This window comes from Tachyglossus aculeatus, chromosome 10, assembly GCF_015852505.1.
Source record: "Tachyglossus aculeatus isolate mTacAcu1 chromosome 10, mTacAcu1.pri, whole genome shotgun sequence".
Taxonomy (NCBI): domain Eukaryota; kingdom Metazoa; phylum Chordata; class Mammalia; order Monotremata; family Tachyglossidae; genus Tachyglossus; species Tachyglossus aculeatus.
The window spans coordinates 50,759,931-50,784,070 of NC_052075.1; the positions used below are offsets into that span (position 1 = coordinate 50,759,931).

Sequence of the window (24,140 nt, forward strand, 5' to 3'; positions counted from 1 at the left end):
AAACACCTATTCTCCTTCCTACTTAGACTGTGAACCCAATGTGGAACAAGGACTGTGTCCAACCTGCTTAACTCGTTTCTACCCCAGCACTTCGAATGGCACTTGAAACATAGTAAGCGCTTACAAATGCCATTAAAAAAAAATAAAGAAACGCAATAGCGCACGGGAGCTGCCTTGTGATGGAAAAGGGGCTAATGTAAATTGTAATCTGAAGGAAATTAAGGGTTTGTGATGGATGAACTGGGTGGATTCCTGATGGCTAAACAATAAACAATCCTGATGGTTGTATTTTCTTTTCTCTGTGGGCAGGGAACCGTGATCAGCTTCAGTGGTACTTTCCCAAATGTTTATTACAGAGCCTTGCACTCAGTTGTTGCTCAATAAATACCCCTGGTTGATTGATCGTTTAGTCTCCTTTCCTCTTGTTTAGCAACCTTCTTATCTTTCCGTCTGACCTGGGTAGTTCTTGTCCATCACCACCTGGAATGGAAAGGGAGGAAGCAGGGAGCTGATGTTTTGGGGATTCAGATTCCTGGGAATCCTTACTATTTGAGGGTCAGGCTGGCGCTGAGCCTCAGTGTTGTGATCAGGCCACTGCAGAGTCTCAGCAATCACTCGCTCAGAGGTATTTATTGAGTGCTTACTGTGTGCAGAGCCCTGTACTAAGCACTTGGGTTAGTACAATTCAAAGCTCTCCATCACCTTGCCCCCTCCTACTTCACCTTCCTTCTCTCCTTTTACAGACCAGCCCGCACACTCTGCTCCTCTGGTACTGACCTTCTCACTGTGCCTCGTTCTCGCCTGTCCCGCTGTCAACCCCTGGCCCACATCCTACCCCTATCCCTCCTCACATCCGCCAAACTAGCACACTTCCCCCCTTCAAAGACCTACTGAAAGCTCACCTCCTCCAGGAGGCCTTCCCAGGCTAAGCCCCCTTTTCCTCTGCTTCTCCTCCCCTCTCCATCGCCCCAACTCCCTCCCTCTGCTCTCCTCCCCTCCCTGCCCTACAGCCCTTGTGTATATATGTACATGTTTATTACTCTATTTATTGTATTAATGATGTGCATATATCTATAATTCTATTTAATTATATTGTTGCTATTGATGCCTGTTGACTTCTTTTGATGTCTGTCTCCCCCTTCTAGACTGTGAGCCCGTTGTTGCCGAACTGAACTTTCCAAGCGCTTAGTACAGTACTCTGCACACAGTAAGCGCTCAATAAATATGACTGAATGACTGAATGAATTACAATATCATCATCATCATCAATCGTATTTATTGAGCGCTTACTGTGTGCAGAGCACTGTACTAAGCGCTTGGGAAGTACAAATTGGCAACATATAGAGACAGTCCCTGCCCAACAGTGGGCTCACAGTCTAAAAGGGGGAGACAGAGAACAAAACCAAACATACTAACAAAATAAAATAAATAGAATAGATATGTATATATCTATATATACAATATAACAATAAACAGACACGTTCCCTGCCCACAAGGAGCTTCCTGGGAGACAGACAATAATGATAAGTAAATGGATGGTAGACTGCCCGTAATGGTTTCTTTTTTCTTCTCAAAGATGAATATAAGGGGGGAAATTGGGGGGCTGGTGAAGGGGTGGGAGGTGAGGGAGGGGGAAAGCTTGGATCCCTGAGCGCTTAGTATAGGGCTGTGCACACAGTAAGCGCTCAATAAATGCGATTGATTGATTGATTGATTGATTGATTGAGGAAGACCAGGGGCAAAGGAGGCAGTTGGCTGGTTCCGAACAGCCACGCCCCCTGCTGGCTGTCGTCTGAAGGGCCCGCGGTCGCCATCCTTCCTTTAGCGTGAGAGCGACCAATCAGATCACGTAGGGCCTCGTGACATCATTAGTCTCCGGGCAGACTCTCTCCTCCCCCCCACCCCGCCCTAGGGAGTCGTCGCGTGCTCCCGCCCAGCGGTTGAGGCGCATGCGCACGCGGGTGAGGGAACGTGTGAGGGAGGAAAAAGGGCGGTAAGTGGTGTGAGGGCCATTACAGCAGCCATAGGAAAGATCGACGGAAACAGAGAGAAACGGGGGCAGTTGGAGAGGGAGGGTGACAAAAATCAATGAGGTGAAAGAGAGACCGAAAGGGGTGGGGGAGATCCACAGTTCAGAGGAGAGAGATGGGGGATTGGGGGCTTGTACTTCCCAAGCGCTTAGTACAATGCTCTGCACACAGGAAGCGCTCAATAAATACGATTGATTGATTAGTCTTCATTCCCCTCTCCATCCCCCATCTTACCTCCTTCCCTTCCCCACAGCACCTGTATATATGTATATATGTTTGTATATATTTATTACTCTATTTATTTATTTTACTTGTACATATCTATTCTATTTATTTTATTTTGTTAGTATGTTTGGTTTTGTTCTCCGTCTCCCCCTTTAAGACTGTGAGCCCACTGTTGCGTAGGGACTGTCTCTATATGTTGCCAACTTGGACTTCCCAAGCGCTTAGTACAGTGCTCTGCACACAGTAAGCGCTCAATAAATATGATTGATTGATAGGATGGTTCAACGTGTCTGCCATTAGGCCCATTTGGGCCCAGTGCTGAGCCCCGGGCCTGGAATGCCCTCCCTCTGTCCATCCGCCAAGCTAGCTCTCTTCATCCCTTCAAGGCCCTACTGAGAGCTCACCTCCTCCAGGAGGCCTTCCCACACTCAGCCCCTTCCTTCCTCTCTCCCTCGTCCCCCTCTCTATCCCCCCCAACTTACCTCCTTCCCTTCCCCACAGCACCTGTATATATGTATATATGTTTGTACATATTTATTACTCTATTTATTTATTTATTTATTTTACTTGTACATATCTATTCTATTTATTTTATTTTGTTAGGATGTTTGGTTTTGTTCTCTGTCTCCCCCTTTTAGACTGTGAGCCCACTGTTGGGTAGGGACTGTCTCTATATGTTGCCAACTTGTACTTCCCAAGTGCTTAGTACAGTGCTCTGCACACAGTAAGTGCTCAATAAATACGATTGATTGATTGATTGAGCGGCATTGGGGAGACAGCGAGGGCAGTGGGGCCGGAGGTGGGTCTCCAGGAGGTTTCTGCTGGGTGGCTGGGCCAGGATCCAAATCTAGCCCCCGTCTTTGTTGGGGGCCCAAGTGGAGCAACGAGAATGGAGCCTTTCATTCATTCATTCATTCATTCAATTGTATTTATTGAGCGCTTACTGTGTGCAGAGCACTGTACTAAGTGCTTGGGAAGTACAAGTTGGCAACATATAGAGATGGGCCCTACCCAACAGTGGGCTCACAGTCTAGCCTTCACCGGGGAAGGCTTGGGGAGGGTCTAGAGAGAGCAATGGGGATGGAGGTGGGGATGAGGGATGGAGCTGGGGACCCCTCCTTGATGATGATGGCATTTACTAAGCGCTTACTATGTGCAAAACACCGTTCTAAGCGCTGGGGAGGTTACAGGGTGATCAGGTTGTCCCATGGGGGGCTCACCGTCTTCATCCCCATTTTACAGATGAGGGAACTGAGGCGCAGAGAAGTCAAGGTACCCTCCTTGTTGGAGGCCTCTTGAGGCTCTTAAGGGGAAGGGAAGCAGAAAGGTTTGAGGGGGACAGTTTGGGCTTCCTTGTTGGAGGCCTCTTGAGGCTCTTGAGGGGAAGGGAGGCAGAAGGGTTGTGGCGGGGGGGGAGTTTGGGCTTCCAACGCTGGAGATGAAAGGGGAGGGTGGCTCTTCCAGCGTCATCTTCCCTCATAAATTCCTGGCGGGTCATGGGCCCCGACCTTTCGCCCTGGCTTCGGGGCAGACGCTTTTGAGGAAGTGAGCCGAGCTGAGGAATTGTCTGGGCCTTTCTCCCCGACCTCCAGCAACGCCTCCACCTGGCTAACCGGGCCACAGCATGGGAGGAGTGGACTCCCAGCTCCTTAAACCATCTCAGGAGGAGATCTTAAACCATCTTAAGACCATTTTAAACCATTAGGAGGAGATGGTTCACTCAGGCATCCCAGGCATCCCGCCACGTCAGCCTCCGGGGGAGATCTCTCTAGCTTCCGCACTTCACAGAGACACAGGCATCCTGCCCTCCAGCCCCTGACACCCCCTCCCCACCCCCGTCCCCCAGCGAGGACCCAAGCGTCTGGTCCTTCAGTGTTCAGGTTACTTCTCTCTCCCACCCCCAAACTCCCCTTAGCTACCCCTGGCTGCTGCCCTCCCTTGCCCCCAGCAGTCCCTCTCCGCCCCTTCATTTCGAGTAGGGAATAGGTCTCATTGTCTTACTGTTCCCCGGAGAAGCTGCAGGGAAGGGAGGGGAGAGAGGAAGCCAGAGGTGGGGGCTAGAGGGGGAAGGGGACAGGCAGATAGGGAAGCTGGATTGGCTGGTTGGGCCGGTTGGCGCGTCACTGGATTGGATTGAGCTGGGAGCAGCCCTGTGGACTTCTTAGTTTGGCTCAGGAGCCAGGTACCCAGGCATCCTGTATCCCATCGGGAGACCCGAGTTTACCCCCTGCCCCCCTCGCCCCCTGCAAAGACCTATTCAATCGTATTTATTGAGCGCTTACTGTGTGCAGAGCACTGTACTAATATGCCTCTGGCCCTCCAGATGTTGCTTTCTCCCCTGCTCCGCCCCATCCCTGTCTCTTTCAACTCCCAGGCCCCAGCTCTTGCTTTCCTCTAAGGCCCTGCTTCCTTTCAAGAAGCCAAATGGGCCAGCCCTTCAGGGTCACAGGTATCTAGCCCCCTAGCACCCGCTCTCCCAAGTGTCCCACTTGACTCCCTGTGCCTTCCTTTCTACAGGCCCCACTCTCATTCCCCCTCAGCCCTGTTCACCTCAAGAAGCCCAGATGTTTCTTGCGCCCAGGCCCGTGTCGTGTCTGCTCGGTGACTCCGCCGAGACTGGGGAGGAGGAGGGGGTTTGTGGCTTTGGGACGATGGTATCGGGCCTGGGCGTGAAGGACGGGGAGTGGTTGGCATGGAGTAATCGAGGTGGGGTTCTGGGGGCGAGTGCTCTGCAACACCCCACACCCTTGATGGGGCTGCTGATTAGAGGGAACCCTCTGAGAGGTGGGGAAAAGATGTTCCGGGTTTCAGGTATGTCATCCCCACCTCACCCAGGGAGGATCTCAAAGCATGATGGGAAGCAGAGCCGGCGAGAAGTTCCAGAGGCTTCAACACTGTGATGCTTCCATTGAGATGTCCTCATTTTTTTTTTCCTGGTTCTCGTTCAGCGCTTACTCTGTGCCAAGCACTGTACTAAGTGCCGGGGTAGATACCAGATATGCAGGTCGGACACAATGTAAGCGGGAGTGAGGAGGATTTAATCTCCACATTACAGATGATGAAACCGAGACCCAGAGAAGTAAAGTGACTTGCCCAAGGTCATGTAACAAACAAGGGGTGGAGGCAGTATTAGAGCCCAGGTCCTTTGACTTCCAGGCACGGGCTCTTTCCACTATGCCACTCTGCTTCCTAATCCCTCCCGAACCCAGTTTCTCCTCCGGAAACCACTGCTCCTCTCCCCAGGACTCAGGGATACCGGCCCCGACCTCAGCCTTCCCCCCACCAGTCCCCACGTCCTCTAGCCCTTGGCTCTCTTTTCCATCATCCTCCTGACCATCTGGCCTCTGTCTTGGGGCCTTCCCCGCTACGAATCATCCTGGAGCTCACGCTCACCTGCGGCTTCCACCTTCCTCCTTGCCTTAACGAACTCCTGCTCATTAACGTTCTAGGGTGCAGGCTCCCTTTGTCCTTTCATTTTCATCTTCCGGTAAGACCCGCATCCTCAGACAGCTCGTGTTCCGTGCCAGCCCTACGGAGACTCAGCGCAGGAAGCCAAGAAGAGGAAGTTGACTCAAAGACTTCTCTCCTTGCTCTCCCCATCTTGGTGAGTTCCCTTGATCTTCCGCACTGTTTGCTCTCGGCCGAAGTCCCTAGTCATTCCCTAGCCTGGACTGTGGATTGTGGGGTTACAGATGAGGAAACTGAGGCCCAGAGAGGTGAAGCAGCTTGCCCAAGGTCACACCGTAGTCCGGGGGCAGAGCTGGGCCTCAAACCTAGGTCTTCTGCCTTCCCATCCCATGCTCTTCCCAGTAGGCCACATTGTCTTCCTAACCGTTATCCATAAAGAGCCAGGTTGTAGTTTTCAGCTGGTCCAAAGAGCCCCAGCTGAAGTGCGGAGTTGGAGTGTGGAGGGATTGTGAGGGTGAGGCAGAGAGAGGAGCAGAGTGTGCCCCTCATGCTTTTTAATGTTTTATTATTTCATTCCTCTTGTTTTTATGGTATTTCTTAAGCACCTACCATGTGCCAAGCACTGTACTAAGCGCTGGGGCAGATACAAGATAATCAGATTGAACACAGTCCCTGTCCCACACAGGGCTCACAGTTTTAATCTACATTGCACAGATGAGGGAACTGAGGCCCAGAGAAATGAAATCACTTGCCCAAGGTCGCACAGCAGGCAAGTGGCAGAGCTGGGATTAACGCCCAGGTTCTTCTGAGTCCTAGACCTGGGCTCTATCCACTAGACCACACTGCCTCTCCTCCCGGTGTGTCCGTCCCCAGCCCTCCCATCAACCTCTAGTCATAGATTGGGTGCCCCTGGAGGGCTCGGGTCTGTGTCTATTTGCTACTTGCCTACTCTTTCCCTGCGTTTAGTACAGTGGTCTTGATGCAGAAAGTGCTCAATGAGTACTATTATCGCTATTACCTTGGGAGCAGAGCCCCACAGTAAGCACCAGGGGGAGAAGCAGGAGAAAAAATGGTGAGAAAGAGAAGCGGCGTGGCCTGGTCGAGAGATCACAGAGTCAGAGGACCTGGGTTCGATTACCGGCTCCGCCACTTGTCTGCTGTGTGTGACCTTGAGCAAGTCGTTACGCTTCTCTGTGCCTCAGTTGCCGCAGCTGTAAAACGGGGATTAAGACTGGGAGCCCCATGTGGGACATGGACCGTGTCCAACCTGATTAGCTTGTGCCTTCCCCAGCGCTTCGGACAGTGTTTGACACATAATAAGTGCTTAACAAATACCATTTAAAAAAAGGAGGGGAAGCACAGGCCCCTGGAAGCCCCTTCCCATGTCTCCAAGGAGCCTGAAGTCCCAGGAGGGAGGACTGACAGGGAGGCAGGGAGCTGAGTAGGAGGGACGAAGAAGGAGACAGAGACAGTTGTGTCCACCAGTGCGGGGGAGTATCGAGTGACTGGAGCAAGGTGGCACTCAACTGGGAAAGCTTCCTGGGAGAGGTGGAATTTTAATCATTTAGAAAGACGGGGTGTTAGAAGAGAGGGGAGAACATTCCAGGAGTGGGAATGGCATGTGAATAGCTGGGAGGCAGGAGAGCCAGCCCCCGCGGTTGGTGAGGTTCTTTTGGGGAGCGGGAGAGGGAGTGAGGTGGCCAGCGCAGCTAAGTTGGATCAGAAACTTGGGGGTTTGAATTGAGGGGCTCTTGGGAGCCACAACCCCTCCAAAGGTCACTGAAGAAACTCAGCAGCTTTAATTTCCCTCCCCAGCCAGATTAGCCTTTGGTTTGACAGGCAGAGAATTCCATAGGAATAATAATCATCATCATCATCATCATAATGATGGTATTTTTTAAACGCTTAGTACGTGCCAGGCCCTGTACTAAGCGTTGAAGTGGAAACGAGCAAATCCATTTGGACACAGTCCCTGTCCCACGTGAGGCTCACAGTCTCAATCCCCATTTTAGTAACTGAGGCACAGAGAAGTGGATAATAATAATGTTGGTATTTGTTAAGCGCTTACTATGTGCCAAGCACTGTTCTAAGCACTGGGGTAGATACAAGGTAATCAGGTTGACCCACGTGGGGCTCACAGTCTTCATCCCCATTTTACAGATGAGGTAACTGAGGCACGGAGAAGTGAAGTGACTTGCCCAAGGTCACACAGCAGACGAGTGGCAGAGCCGGGATTAGAACCCACGACCTCTGACTCCCAAGCCCGGGCTCTTTCCACTAAGCCACGCCACGTCTATGAAGTGACTTGCCCAGTGAAGTGAAGTGACTTGCCCAGGGTCACACAGCCAACAGGGTCATACACAGTAGGAAGCGCTAACCACTGCGCCTGCTTATCAGCCTTGATTTATTAAGCCTCGTCAGCTTCCCAGAGATACTTTCAACGCTGTCCACAAACCCATGCCCCCACCCATCTCCTCTCGGTCATCTTCTCTTGGGTCCATCCTTAGACTATCCCGAGCAGCCACTAAGAGTCAGTCAGTCAGTCAATCGTATTTATTGAGCGCTTACTGTGTGCAGAGCACTGTACTAAGCACTTGGGAAGTACAAGTTGGCAACATATAGAGACCGTCCCTACCCAACAGTGGGCTCACAGTCTAAAAGGGGGAGAAAGAGAACAAAACCAAACATCCTAACAAAATAAAATAAATAGAATAGATATGTACAAGTAAAATAAATAAATAAATAGAGTAATAAATATGTACAAACATATATACATATATACAGGTGCTGTGGGGAAGGGAAGGAGGTAAGATGAGAGGGATGGAGAGGGGGACGAGCGAGACCTTTCTTCCTGGCTCTGTGGAGAGGATTCAGTTCCCACCTTCAGGGGACTGATAAAATAATGGGGGAGACAAGATGCACAGATCCAGTCTCAGGCTCAATCAAAGAGACCCACAACCACAAACTTCTAGGGCCAGAGACGGAGAAAGTCAGAGGCGGAAAATCTCTCGACGTGCGGAAGAGGGACGGGGACAGATCTCCGGACACAGAGGTACCAGAAAATGAAAACAGGAACATATCAATCAATCAATCAATTGTATTTATTGAGCGCTTACTGTGTGCAGAGCACTGTACTAAGCGCTTGGGAAGTACAAGTTGGCAACATATAGAGACAGTCCCTACCCAACAGCGGGCTCACAGTCTAGAAGGGGGAGACAGAACAAAACCAAACATATTAACAAAATAAAATAAATAGAATAGATATGTACAAGTAAAATAAATAAATAAATAGAGTAATAAATATGTACAAACATATATACATATATACAGGTGCTGTGGGGAAGGGATATATATATATATATACATATATACATATTTATACATATAAAAAGAGCCAGGAGAACCCAGGCTAAGGAAATGCTCAAACGATGTACAAAACAGTCACCGGAGTGGAGGGGTTGCCAGAATGCCTAAAGCCAGCTGGGGTGATTCTGGGAAGACTGAGTTGGTTGTATCGTATTGATGGCAAGTAGTGTTGCTTAGTGGGTAGAGCTTGGGCCTGGGAATCAGAAGGACATGGGTTCTAAACCCGGCTCCGCCACTTGTCTGCTAGTGTTTCTAGACCGTAAGCCCGCTGTGGGCAGGGATTGTCTCTCTTCATTGCTGAATTTACTTTCCAAGCGCTTAATACAGTGATCTGCACACAGTAAGTGCTCAATAAATACGATTGAAGGAATGAATGACTGTGTGACCTTGGGCAAGTCACTTCACTTCTCTGAGCCTCAGTTACCTCGTCTATAAAACGGGGATAAAGAGTGTGAGCCCCATGTGGGACAGGGACTGTGCCTAACCTGATTAACTTGTATCTATCCCAGCGCTTAGAACAATGCTAAGCTTCAGTGCTTAGAACAGTGCTTTGCATGTAGTAAGCGCTTAATAAATGTCATTATTAATGCTTGGCCCCAGACTGAGCCCCTTCCTTCCTCTCCCCCTCGTCCCCCTCTCCATCCCCCCCATCTTACCTCCTTCCCTTCCCCACAGCACCTGTATATATGTATATATGTTTGTACATATTTATTACTCTATTTATTTATTTATTTATTTTACTTGTACATATCTATTCTATTTATTTTATTTTGTTAGTATGTTTGGTTTTGTTGTCTGTCTCCCCCTTTTAGACTGTGAGCCCACTGTTGGGTAGGGACTGTCTCTATATGTTGCCAATTTGTACTTCCCAAGCGCTTAGTCCAGTGCTCTGCACATAGTAAGCGCTCAATAAATACGATTGATGATGATGATGATGATAGTAAGTGCTTAACAAGTACCATAATTAGTATTATTATCTACCCCAGTGTTTAGTGCACTGCTGAGCACATAGTAATCACTTGACCGGTACCACAATTACGACTATCATTATTATTACTATTTTTCTAGCGAGATTTTGCGGGAGGGGAGAGGCGTGTCTTGGGTACAGGAGAGGGGAGGGACATTTCAGGAGAGGAGAATGGCTTAGACCCTGACTTGACCCCGTCTCTCAACTCGGTTACATTGCACTCTACCAAGCGTTTAATACAGTGCTCCGCTCACAGTAAGCAGTCAATAAATGCCACTGATGGACTGATGAGGAGAATCACGCGACGGGGATGGAAAAGAGGTTTGCCTGGCTGGAGGATTGGAAAGAGGGATCGTGCGTCTTCCCCTCCCACTCCCAGCTTCCCTGTCCACCCGCCTCACCAGGGGAGAAGGGGCAGCGGGAGCAGATGGGTCGGTGAGGAGAAGTTAGAAGCCCAAGAACCAGTCCCTCCTAGCAGTAATGGACCATTGCTGAGGAATTGTGGTTTCTGCTGAATTGAATAATAATAGCGGTGGGGCTTGTTATGCGCTTACTATGCGCCAAGCACTGAAGTGATCAATCAATTAGTCATTTTTTTTTTAGGGCTTACCGTGTGCAGGGGAGAGTACAGTACAGCGGAGTTGGTAGACACGGCCCTTACCCACAAGAAGCTTAGTCAGTCAGTCAGTGGTATTTATTGAGCATTCACCATGCGCAGAGCACTGTACCAAGCACCTGGGAGAGTAATATAGTAATAAAGAGACACAGTCCCTGCCTACAACGAGTTTACGGGAGGAGATACGTGCAGTCGGATGAGACCTGATCCCTGCCCACGTGGGACTCACAGTCGAAGCAGGAGGCAGAACAGGTTTTAAATCCCCATTTTACAGATTAAGGCACAGAGGGGTTAAGGGGCTCGCCCGAGTATCACACAGCAAGCAAGCGGCAGAGCCAGGATTAGAACCCAGGTTTCCTGACTACCGGCCCCGTTCTCTTTCCACTAGGCTAGGCGGGTTCTCAGAATTTACCCATTACTTCTTTCCCCATGAGGCTGACTCCACTGGGTATCCAAGTAAGAGCCAGTAGAGCCTGTGTCTGATTCGATATTTCTGTTTTTTTCCCCGGGGCTTGTAGTTGGTAGAGTGCGTTGTCCACTGTACGTGCTTAACAGTGGTGATAAAGAAAGCACACTGACAGCGCTCAATAAATATTATCGACGTCTCTATATGTTGCCATTTGTACTTCCCAAGCGCTTAGTACAGTGCTCTGCACACAGTAAGCGCTCAATAAATACAATTGAATGAATGAATGACTGACTGACTGAAGAGCAGTCAGGGAAGGGGGATAGTAAGTGGTCTTAGGTTTTGAAAGCAGTGTGGCTCAGTGGAAAGAGCCCGGGCTTTGGAGTCAGAGGCCGTGGGTTCAAATCCTGGCTCCGCCACTTGTCAGCTGTGTGACTTTGGGCAAGTCGCTTCACTTCTCTGTGCCTCAGTTACCTCATCTGGAAAATGGGGATTAAGTCTGTGAGCCCCCCGTGGGACAACTTGATTACCTTGCATCTACCCCAGCGCTTAGAACAGTGCTTTGCACATAGTAAGTGCTTAACAAATGCCATCATCATTATTATTATTATTATTACAGGGAAGGGGGATAGTAAGTGGTCTTAGGTCTTGAAAGCTCCGTTCAGGAGTTTAAAATTTTGGTTGGAAAAGTTTCCTGGTAAGAGTATTGCTCTGGTAAAGGGAAGAAGCATGGCCTAGTGGAAAGAGCAGGGGCCTGCGAGTCAGAAGACCTAATAATAATAATAATAATAATAATTGTGGTATTTGTTAAGCGCTTACTACATGCCCGGCACTGTACTGAGTGCTGGGTGGATACAAGCAAATTGGGTTGGACATAGTCCCTGTCCCAGGTAGGGCTGCCAGTCTCAATCCCCATTTTACAGATGTGCTTAGTACAGTGCCTGGCCCATAGTGAGCCCTTAACAAATGCCATTAAAAATTAAATAAAATGAAGTAAATCCCTGGTACGGGGCAAAAGGGCAAACAGGAGCAGGGAGAGGCTGGTGGTGCGGAAACTGTGAGGAGGCTGTTGTTGGGACCCAGTGGGAAGGATTTCAGCCTGGACCTGGGCAATCAGTCAATCAATCACGCCGTCAGAAGCACTGTAGCCTAGTGGGTAGAGCACGGGACTGGGAGTCGGAAGGACCTGAGTTCTAATCCTGACTCCGCCACTTGTCTGCTGTGTGGGCAAGTCACTTCACTTCTCTGGGCCTCAGTTATCTCATCTGTAAAACAGGGGTGGAGACCGTGAGCCCCATATGAAACAGCGCCTGGCAAATAGTAAGCGCTTAACAAATACCATACAAAAAAGAAAAATCAGTCATTAGGTGGCATTTACTGAGCGCTTACTGATGGAGAGCACTGTACTGAATGCTTGGGAGAGTACAACAGAGTTGGTGGACGTGTTCCCTGCCCACAACAAACTTACCCTCTAGAGGAGGGGCAGGGTCGGGGGTGAAGGAGGGCAGCTCCAGGAAATTTGTTCGATTGTCGAGTCCAGCGGTGCCTGCCCCGAGACCCCCAGGGATATGGGCTCCGTGAGGGGTCAGCTCTGGTTCCCCACCTGTTCTGGACTCTCTGCCTCTTTGGGGTTTGGATTCCCGGTACAGGGCCAGGCTCTCTAATCCTCCCCCAAACCTAAACTTTCCCCACGTCTGGCCCTCCCACCCCTGGCTTTCCTCCCAAGTCGTCTCCACTCCCCTCAGGAATCCTGGGACTGTGCCCCACAACTCCTGGCTTCCCTGTTCAGCCTCTGTTCACCTCAGAGCTCCGGCTGCCTCTCCCAGATCCTATTTCCTCAGATGTCCTGGCTCCCCTCCTCCTCCTCCTCCTCCTCCTCATCATCCAAATTCACAGAGCGTCTGTCATGTGCAGAGCACTGGACCAGACCCTTGGGCGCATACAGCAAAACTAAAACACAGTTCCTGGCCTCAAGGAGCCTACGACAGACAAGGGGAGGCGGGCAGTCCCAATTTGCTCACATTCAATGAGAACAAGAGGAAAACACAGCTGATTCCAAATAAAAGGAAGTCAAACGTGAATAGGTAAATGGGCGAGGGAGAGATGAGGTGACCCAGCCAGGGGAGTCGTGGGAAGGAGAATGCCTCGTGTGGGATCTGCTGGCTCAGAAGGCTTTGAAGGTGGAGAAAGACCTGGTCTGGCGGATTTGAGGGGAAGGGTGTTTCACGCAGGGGGAAGGGTGTGTACGACTCATCGGAGACAGGAGAGTCGAGAGCGAGGTTGACTTAAGAGGTTAGCCGGGGAGGAGTGAATTAATCAGTTGGGGGTGTTTCTGGAGTATCTACCTACTGCACACGAAGCACTGGACTGAGTGCTGGGAAGGAGTCCAACAAAAACAAGACACGCATTCCCTGCCCTCATGGAGCTTTGTGACCTAAGGAGGGGAGACCGACCGGCCCAAGAGTGAGACCTGGGGAGGAGAGCGTGGAAAGGGGAGGAGAGAGCTATCAGAGAGCCCAGAAGCCGGAGGTTGGGAGTTATTGTTTGATGAGCAGGGAAATGGCCCCTTAACTCTCTCACTCAAGTCAATAGTTCCCCCCTTTTTTAATGGTATTTGTTAATGCTTACTATGTGTCAAGCACAGTTCTAAGTCCAGGGGTAGATACAAGTTACTCAAGTTGGATGCAATCCCTGCCCCACATAGCGCTCACAGTCTTAATCCCCAGTTTCCAGATGAGGGAACTGAGGCCCAGGTGAAGTGAAGTGACTTCCCCAAGGTCCCATGGCAGACAAGTGGCTGAGCCAGGGTTAGAACCCAGGTCCTAGTGACTCCTAGGCTCAGGAGTCTATCTAGGCCCAGGCTCTATCTAGGTCACGCTGCTTCTTAATAATAATAATAATGATGATGATGATGGCATTTGTTAAGCGCTTACTATGTGCAAAGCACTGTTCTAAATGCTGGGGTGGGGATAGAAGGTGATCAGGTTGTCCCACGTGGGGCTCACAGTCTTAATCCCCATTTTACAGATGAGGTAACTGAGGCTCAGAGAAGCTAAATGACTTGCCCAAGGTCACACAGCAGACATGTGGCAGAGCTGGGAGCCAGCTCTTGAACAAAGTGAGCAAACCAACCAACAGCCTCAGGTTCAGGTCACTTTTGGACTTGACTCCTGGGAAGTGATGACACTGTATCTTTCGTCCTAGAATCTCCAAGCATGAGCGAGCCGGGCGGAGGACAAAGCCAAGAGGCCAGCCGGCCAGGGGCAGGACAGGGGTGAGACCTGGAGGTGGACAGGGAGGGGAGCCGAAAGCCGGGAACGAGGGGAGTAGGTGTTGGCCGTGAGGAGAGAGGATCCTTCCTTTCTCGCCACCCTTGATCCTGCCCAGCCTCCTCCGCTTCCCTCCCTCAGCCCCATCCCGGTTTCCATGGCTGCTTGTGTAATCCCCTTCTGGGTTGGGTTTTCTGGGGCTGCCGCCGGGCAGGCTCCAGGGCGAGGGTAAAGGTGCGGACGTGCGAGGGGGCTGATGGGCGCACGGGAGTTGGGGGGTATTGGACCCTGAACCGCTCCCACCCCTCGCCCCTACCCTCAGCAGGACTGGACCTGTCTCAACGGGTTCCCAAGCTGGGAAGCGTCGTGGCCTAGCGGATAGGGCACGGGCTTGGGAGTCAGAGGACCTGGGTTCAAATCCTGGCTCCGCTACTTGTCAGCCATGTGACCTTGGGCGAGTCACTTCACTCCTCGGGGCCTCTGTTCCCTCGGCTGTAAAGTGAGGATTGAGACCGTGAGCCCCATGGGGGACAGGGACCGTGTCCAACTCGATTTGCTTGTATCTACCCCAGCGCTTAGGGAAGTGCCTGACACATAGTAAGCACTTAACAAGTACCACAACTGGGGGATCTAGAAAGTCAGGGGTGGTCCGGGTCTGATGTTGGGGGGCAGAGCTCCTGGATCGGGCAAACCTAGGGCAGCATGGAGAAGCGTTGTGACCTAATGGATAAAACATAGGCCTGGGAAGCAGAAGAACCTGGGTTCTGGTCCCAGCTCCACCACTTGTCTGCTGTGTGTCCTTGGGTAAATCACTTCTGTGGGCCTCAGCTACCTCATCTGTTAAATGGGGATTAAGATTGTGAGCCCCATGTGGGACAGGGACTGTGTTCAATCTGATTACCTTGTATCTATCCCAGTTCTTAGAACAGTACTTGACAGTAAGTGTTTTACTAGTACCGCTATTATCATCATTATTATTATTATTTATTCTCCACCTTCCCTTCCAGAGGCCAGCTCTCTGCCTGGATCAGAGGGACTGAGCCGGACCTTGGGTTCGGTGGAAGAAGCCTGGAGAGGAGACAAAGCAGGTGAGGGGATTGTGGGGCTGAGAGGTGGGTCACCCCAAGCCAAAAGGATGGGAAAGGCCTGGCGGGAAGGACTCAGCCCCGACTGGGGGCTCGGCATGGAGCCCAGACCCTATGGTCTTCATGCCATGAGAGGGAGAGGGAGCTCAAGGGTGAGGTCACAAGGCGGGGGCCCTGGGGTCAGAGAAAACAGGCTCTGGGATCAGAAAGCCCACTGCCCTGGGTGGCAGGGGTGGAAGGGTGGGGCTCAGGGACAACCCCCTCCCCGACCTGCAGCCGGAGGCTCTGCCGCAGGAGGAGAGGGCACCGTGTGCCCCTGGTCCCACCAACACCCCCTCCCTGCCCCGCGGCCCGGCCCGGCCCGCAAATCTCTCCTCCCGCTGCCTGCCCGGCTCCTTCACCCTCTTGCTTTGTTCTCCTCTCTCTATTGCCCTTTGTTCTCTGTCTCAGAAGATGGGACTTTCCGGAGACAGATGCTCCAGGACATAGTCCGCCTCCGGTTTCTTTTCCTCCCTGACCGTCCCTTTTCCACCGCCCCCATCGTCCAGGATCCCGCTGTTCAGCCTGGACCGGCGGGACCCAGTAGAGGAAATGGAAGCCTAGGAAGGAGACCCTGGGAGACCAGGGGGAGGGAGGGAAGGGACAGCTGGACTGGGGAACGATACCCAGGTGTCCAGGTCCTCAGCCCCATCCCAGTCCCAAGCGCCCCATCCCTGCTCCCACATCTTGGGGCTTCTCCCCTCCCCGAACACAGGTGTCCAAGCACCCCACTCTGCGGACCCCTCCCCACCCCCCGTCCTTCCCAGCCATCTTGCAAGACAATGTTGCCCATTGCATGGCGCGTTTAGAACCGAGAAGGGGATGAGGGGGCCGGTGGAGGCAGAGACTGGGGAACTAGGCAGCTGTTTTCCTTAGCGGGGGGTTGGGCCTGGTCAGGGGAGGCTGCTGGGAAAGGGGATGCCTGGTTTCCCGAGAGCAGCGGGATCCTGACAGGAAGGGAGGAGCTGGGATTAGTGGAAGGAACGCATGAGGGCTTCAGAGGACTTTGGCAGGGATGGGTGGAGGCCGGAGGATGGGACATCTTGGTCCTCCCCTCCACTCCCAGGCCCCACGCCTCCCCCTTTCTGGGCCTCCCCGGTAACCAAGGTGAGTTGGGGGGTGGGGGGGCGGGGCAGAATCCCAATGCCCAGGGGTGGGGCAGGTGCCCGCGTGGGTAGCAGCCGGGAGAACCGGCTCAGCCCGCCCCTCCCAGCCTCTAGCTCAGAGCGGCGGAGGCAGCGGCCGGGAGCAGCTCGGGTGGCTCTGGGGCGTTCAGCCTCACTCTCTCCTCCGCCACGCCAGACGGTCATCCACCCGGCCCTGCTGCCCGGCCCCACCCCACGTCCCACACAGCCCCACCATGGAGGCCCCCCTGGAGTCACGCATCTCTGCCTTTTGGAATGCTTCAAGGCCCGACCCCCCGGCAGAGATCAGGTAAGAGAACAGCAGGAGCTGGGGACCCGGGCCGGGGGTCTTGGAGGGGAACAGGGACCGGGTTTTGGGAGGGGGTGCCCAGGAAGGTGCTCCAGACTGTGCTTCTTTCAGGGGCCCAGGAATCCCAACTTCCCATCTCTTTGAGGAGCTTCATGAATGTCTCATTTGGGTCAAAATGGGCAGCACTCCGATGTTGGCTTGTGCGTAGGCTGCGGTGAGGGCAGCTCAAGGCCCTGGAGAGGGGAGAATCCAGGGTGTGGGTTGGGCGGCGGAGAGAGGATCTTTGAGCTGAATGACCTGTGCAGGGGGAAGGGAGCATTGGAATTTGATGTGTCAAGTCCTTGGAGAAGTGGGCTGGGGAGAAGGGAAGGACAGGCCTGGAGATGGGACTGAGCCATGAGGGTCCTTGAGGGAACCGGAAGCCAAGCAGGAAAGATTCAGGTGTTCACGGGACCCCTGGGATCCTAAAGGAAGCAATGCAGAGACCAGGACTGAGGAGCTGGACACTTTGGGATCAAGACCTGAATTGGGAGAATCACCCAGGACCTCAAGACAGGCCCCCAGTCCCTTTTTTCTTGCCTTTAATGGTATTTTTTAAGCACTTACTACATATCAGGCGCCATACTAAGCGCTGGAGAAGATACAGTCAAATCGGGTTGGACACAGTCCATGTCCCCATGTGGGACTCACAGTCTTAATCCTCATTTTACAGAAAAGGTAAAGGAGAAGTGACTTGCCCAAGGTCACACGGCAGCCAAGTGGCAGAGCCCAGATTAGGACCCAGGTCCTCTGACTCCCAGGACTGGGCTCTTTCCACTAGGTCACACGGTTTCCCCTTCAGCCTCCCTCCGTCCCTCCCGGCTCCTCTCCTCTCCCAGCCTCCCTCCATCCCTCCCGGCTCCTCTCCTCTCCCAGCTTCCCATCCTGAGTCGCCATTCCTCCATTGCCTTCCCCTCCCCCTCTGGGAGTTGGGGTGCGCTTGTCTGCCGTGTGACTTTGGGCAAGTCGCTTCATACCACCCACTCAGGGAGAGACTGGACAGAACCAGGTGACTCTTTCTCCTCCCACTGTGTCCTAAAGATGGGGACAGCCCAGAGGATGGAGGGGAGAGAGACAGAGAAAGGGAGAAGGAGAGGGGAGAAGAAGAGGGGGAGAAGAAAGGGACAGGAGAAGAGAGGGAAAGGGAGACAGGGCAGGAGTCCTAACTTGGGCCTCTGAAACTGTATGGAGTTTGGGCTGTTTTAATGGTATTTGTTAACGCTTACTGTGTATCAAGCACTGTTTTAAGCTCCTAAGCACTGGGGTAGATACAAATTAATCAAGTTGGAAACAGTCCCCGTCCCACGCGGGACAGGAGGCAGCACGGCCTAGTGGCTAGAGCACGGACCTGGGCGTCAGAAGGGCCTGGGTTCTAATCCCGGCTTCGCCACTTGTCTACTGTGTGACCTTGGCAAAGTCCTTAACTTCTCTATGCCTCTGTTATCTCCTCTGTAAAATGGGGATTAAAGGACTGTGAGCCCCATGTGGGATATCTGATCAGTCCAATCTGATTAGTTTGTATTCTCCCCCAGTGCTTAGAACGGTGCTTGACACACAGTAAGCGCCTAACAAATACAATCATTATTATTATTATATGGGGCGCTCAGTCTAAGAAGGAGGGAGAACAGGTATTGAATTCCCATTTTACAGATGAGGAAACTGAGGCCCTGAGAAGTGAAGTGACTTGCCCAAGGTCACACAGCAGGCAGATGGCAGATCCAGCATTAGAGTCAGGTGCTCTTACTCCCAGGTCTGTGCTCTTTCCAGTAGACCGCACTGCTCCTCACGTTTCTCAGGCTGGACCATGATTATCGCACCTGAATTTTCAAGGCTCTGCTCTCCCTCCTGTTACTCTCACCGATGGGTCTGTTCACTTCCCGGTCCTTCGCTCTGATCTCTAACACCAGGGTCTGATTTCTACTCTCCAGTCCTCCCCCCTCACACACACTCTGCACCATCACTGTGCCCACAGTCATTCATTCATTCATTAATTCAATCGTATTTATTGAGCGCTTACTGTGTGCAGAGCACTGTACTAAGCGCTTGGGAAGTACAAGTTGGCAACATATAGAGACGGTCCCTACCCAACAACGGGCTCACAGTCATTTATCACCGGGGCTTTGTATGGGTGTCTGATCATTCGATTGCATTTATTGAGCGCTTACTGTATGCAGAGCACTGTGCTAAGCATTTGGGAGACAACAATATAACAGTACACAGACACATCCCCTGCCCACAGTGAGCTTACAGTCTGGAGACCGATCACCAGTCTCTCCAAATCCCAAACCCTCTCTGGCCTCTGATTCCTCTTTCTAATCTTGACCCCTCTCACTCCTCCCGCCTAGATCTCATTCAATCAATCAATCAATCAATCAATCGTATTTATTGAGCGCTTACTGTGTGCAGAGCACTGTACTAAGCACTTGGGAAGTACATGTTGGCAACATATAGAGACAGTCCCTCCCCAACAGTGGGCTCACAGTCTGAAAGGGGGAGACAGAGAACAAAACCAAACATACTAACAAAATAAAATAAATAGAATAGATATGTACAAATAAAATAAATAAATAAATAAATAGAGTAATAAATATGTACAAACATATATACATATATACAGGTGCTGTGGGGAAGGGAAGGAGGTAAGATGGGGGATGGAGAGGGGAATGAAGACTAATCAATCAATCGTATTTATTGAGCGCTTACTGTGTGCAGAGCACTGTACTAAGCGCTTGGGAAGTACAAGCCCCCAATCCCCCATCTCTCTCCTCTGAACTGTGGATCTCCCCCACCCCTTTCGGTCTCTCATTCATTCATTTATTGAGCAATTATTGTGTGCAGAGCACAGTACTAAGCCCTTGGGAGAGTTCAGTGCAACAATAAACAGACACATTTCCCACCCACAACAAGCTTTCAGTCTAGCGTCCTTCTCTGACCTCCATTGCCACTCTTCATTATAACAATACATCCAGAACGTCCCCTGGCAGAACCTTGTTAGTTAGGGCACTGTACTGGGGATTACCGTAGGAGGTGCTTGGGACATTCAAAAGTAGGATGTCATGATCCCTGCCGTTGAAGAGTTTGTCCCAGAATGGGAAAAGCAGACGGAAGTCGAGGCAATGTGTCATATTTGAAGTGAGTAAGCAGCATGGCCTAGTGGAAAGAGCACGAACCTGGGGAGTCAGAGGACCTGGCTTCTAATTCTGGTGACGCCGCCTGTCTGCTGTGCGACTTTGGGCAAGTCATTTCATTTCTCTGGATCTCGGTTACCTCATCTGTAAAATGGAGAGTAAGACTGTGAGCCCCATGTGGGACATGGTCTGTCTCCCCCTTTTAGACTGTGAGCCCACTGTTGGGTAGGGACTGTCTCTATATGTTGCCAATTTGTACTTCCCAAGCGCTTAGTACAGTGCTCTGCACATAGTAAGCGCTCAATAAATACGATTGATGATGATGATGATGATTAGCTTAGATTCATTCATTCAATCGTATTTATTGAGCACCTTACTGTGTGAGAGATAATAACAATAATAATGGCATTTATTAAGTGCTTACTATGTGCAAAGCACTGTTCTAAGCGCTGGGGAGTTACAAGGTGATCAGGTTGTCCCACGTGGGGCTCACAATCTTCATCCCCATTTTACAGATGAGGTAACTGAGGCACAGAGAAGTTAAGTGACTTGCCCAAGGTCACAGAGCTGACAATTGGAGGAGCCAGGATTTGAACCCATGACCTCTGACTCCAAAGCTGTGCTCTTTTCCACTGAGTCACGCTGCTTCTCTACCCCAGCGCTGGCACATAGTAAACACTAACAAATACCTTTTTCAAAAAAAGTCTGAGACTAGACCTAGAGAGTAAACCCAAATGCACCAATCAGTAATACAACAATGACTGAGATGACAGCAGGGCTGGCATGACTAGGAATGGCGGCGGGATTGATCTGTGAAGACTTCGTTGAAGGGTTGACTTTTTAGTGGGCATTTGAATAACAATAACAACTATGGTACTTGTTAAATGATTACTATGGGCCTGGCACTGTACTAAGCGCTGGGGTAGATACAAGTTAATCAGGTTGGACGTAGTCCCTGTCTTACATGGGGCTCCCACTCTTAATCCCTGTTTTTCAGAAGAGGTAACTGGGGTCCTGAGAATTTAAGTGATTTGCCCAGGGTCACACAGCAGATGTGTGGTGGATCCAGGATTCGAAAAGGTCCTCCTGTCTCCCAGCCACTAAGCCATACCGCTTCTCTGAAGGGTGCGGAGGGCCTTGGCTTGGCAAAACTGAAGGAAAGGGACTTTCCGGTGGGGGAAAAGCCAGGAGCGATCAATCAATCAATCAATCAATCAATCGTATTTATTGAGCGCTTACTATGTGCAGAGCACTGTACTAAGCGCTTGGGAAGTACAAATTGGCATCACATAGAGACAGTCCCTACCCAACAGTGGGCTCACAGTCTGAAAGGGGGAGACAGAGAACAGAACCAAACATACCAACAAAATAAAATAAGTAGGATAGAAATGTACAAGTAAAATAAATAAATAAATAAATAGAGTAATAAATATGTACAACCATATATACATATATACAGGTGCTGTGGGGAAGGGAAGGAGGTAAGACGGGGGGATGGAGAGGGGGACGAGGGGGAGAGGAAAGAAGGGGCTCAGTCTGGGAAGGCCTCCTGGAGGAGGTGAGCTCTCAGCAGGGCCTTGAAGGGAGGAAGAGAGCTAGCTGAGAGATGGGTTGGGAGGAGGAGGGTCAAGAGCGAGAAGCTGGGCACTTTGGAAGGAGTAAAAACTACGAGCTGGGAGGAGAGACTGCAAGCTGATAGAGACTGTTGACATCAAAGTCACAAGTCTGTGGCCTGTGTTTTCTCTGAAGGCTGAGGCCTTGTCTCATTTTCTAACCTTGCCTTCCAATTCCCCTCAGTTCCCCCCTCTCTGTGCCTCCTTTCTTCTCCCCACCCTCGACTCTCCTCTGCCCTTTTTCGAACTTCATCCTTTGTTCTTTGAGGATGGAGCGGGCCGGGACCCTAACCAACCCCTGTGGCTTTTCTCTCTCTCTCTCTCCCCTCCCTCAGTAAGAAGGTGCCTAGCTATTATTTCAAATACAAGGGCATCAACTTCCCCATCGGGATCTATTCCCCGGAGAGCCTCTCCTTCGCTGAGAATGAGTTTGAAGCATTGGACGGAGACATCTTCATCGTCACCTACCCCAAATCAGGTACCGGAACCTGGAGGGAGGCGGTGGAGGAGGGTCTTCGCGAAAGGGCCGAGGGGAGCGAGAAGGAGCCCGAGGTGATGGAAGCGCCCCTTCTTTCATTGACCTATCCAGGACAGTCTAGAGGGGATGCTCAGTTGCCCCAAATTTGGGTGACCGAAGCTTGAGGAGCAGGGGATGGTTAAGCCAATCTGAAATCTGGAAAGGGCCAACCGAGTCCCAGCCCCTCTGTTCTCGACCCTCAATCTCTCTGATCTCCCTCATCCTGGCTCTGCCCCTTGAAATGTAATAATAATAATATCAGTAATAACTGTGGTATTTGTTGAATGTTTTCTATGCGCCAGGCACTGTACTAAGCGCTTGGGTGGGTACAAGCAAATCAGGTTGGACACAGTCCCTGTCCTACATGGGGCTGGCAATCTTAATCCCCATTTTAAAGATGAGGCCCAGAGAAGTGAAGTGACTTGCCTGAGATGACACAGTAGACATGTCCCCCTGGTAATCCAGGTTTCAAGGGAGGGGTATTCCCTGGGAGCACAGTGATTATGGTATTTGTTAAGCACTTACTGTGTGCCAGTCGCTGGGGGAGACACAAAGTAATCAGGTTAGCTATGGTCTCCATGGCTCCCAGGGGCCCTCTGCTCCCTCAGTCCGCCCCGGCTTCAACTACCCAGAGCAGACTTTCCCGGCCAAAAGACCCCAGCCCCCTTGACCTCTCTGTCTGCTTGGATGGAATGCTGGTGATGACGATAACTTAATTTTTAAAATACTTAACTATGTGCCACACACTGAACTAAACCCTGGGGTCGATACAAGATCATCACATCAATCAATCATTTCTTTACTGAGCACTTACTGTTTGCAGAGCCCTGTACTAAGCACTTGGTAGAGTACAATACAACACGTTCCCTGCCCGCACGAGCTTACAGTCTAGAGGTCGGACACGGTCCCTGTCTCACATGGGGTTCACGGCCTAAGGACAACACGTTGCGGCAGGTGCCCTCTGGCAGTGGGATCCCGTGAAACTCAGGGAGGCCCGGGACCACCCCCAACCCTGCCCCCGCCGACCTCCTTCTCCCTCCCCAGGCACCATCTGGATGATCGAGGTCCTGAGCCTAATCCTGCACGACGGCGATCCCACCTGGGCCCGCTCGGTTCCCAACTGGGAGCGGGCCCCATGGTACGAGACTGTGGTGGGGCCCGAAAGGCTGCAGAACCGCCCCCCACCTCGCCTCATCGCCTCCCACCTCCCCATTCAGCTCTTCGCCAAGTCCTTCTTCAGCTCCAATGCCAAGGTGAGTCAGCCGACCGGGGCTGGGTAGGGGAGTAAGAAGAGGAAACCCTCAGACACCAAGAAGAAAGAGGATGGATCCTTATCTGTCTCCAATTTCTATGTTCTCCTTTTTTACTGAATGCTCAACACAGTGTTGTGCACATGGTTCATTCATTCATTCATTCATTCATTCAGTCGTATTTATTGAGCACTTACTGCATGCAGAGCACTGTACTAAGTGCTTGGGAAGTACAAGTCAGAAACATATAGAAACAGTCACTACCCAAAACGGGCACACAGTCTAGATGGGGGACATGGTTGGCACTCAATAAATGCTGTTGGGTTTGTTTGTAATCAATCAATCAATCAATCAATCGTATTTATTGAGCGCTTACTGTGTGCAGAGCACTGTACTAAGCGCTTGGGAAGTACAAGTTGGCAACATATAGAGACAGTCCCTACCCAACAGTGGGCTCACAGTCTAAAAGATTGTGATATTATAGTATTGTAATAGTATTAAGTGCTTACTATGTGCCAGGCTCTGTACTGAGCACTGGGTAGACCCAAGCTAATTGGGTTGCATATAGCCCAGGTTTTGCATAATAACAATGATAATAATAATATATTGTATTTGTTAAGCGCTTACTATGTGCCAGGCATATTCTAAGCACCGGAGTAGACATAAGTTAATCAGGATGGACTCAGCCCCTGTCCCATTTGGGGCTCCGAGTCTTAATCCCCATTTTACAGACGAGGGAACTGAGGGC

The 24,140-nt window shown here is 51.2% G+C and overlaps 1 protein-coding gene across 4 annotated transcripts in view; it reads left to right on the forward strand.

Annotated features, from left to right (window-relative positions):
- The first annotated feature begins 1,951 nt into the window (after positions 1-1,951).
- SULT2B1 (sulfotransferase family 2B member 1) overlaps positions 1,952-24,140 on the forward strand; it is a 37,822-nt gene continuing 15,633 nt past the window's right edge. The window contains exons 1-7 of one of the 4 annotated variants that reach the window (XM_038753065.1): positions 1,952-1,993; positions 5,705-5,859; positions 14,223-14,292; positions 15,295-15,375; positions 16,714-16,845; positions 21,961-22,103; positions 23,187-23,395. In XM_038753065.1, coding sequence (XP_038608993.1) covers positions 14,234-14,292; positions 15,295-15,375; positions 16,714-16,845; positions 21,961-22,103; positions 23,187-23,395 — 624 coding nt within the window. In that variant the 5' untranslated portion in view covers positions 1,952-1,993; positions 5,705-5,859; positions 14,223-14,233. Of the gene's footprint in view, positions 1,994-2,074; positions 2,094-5,704; positions 5,860-14,222; positions 14,293-15,294; positions 15,376-16,639; positions 16,846-21,960; positions 22,104-23,186; positions 23,396-24,140 lie in introns of those variants that run through there. The other 3 variants (XM_038753066.1, XM_038753067.1, XM_038753068.1) reach the window with 3 other exon arrangements.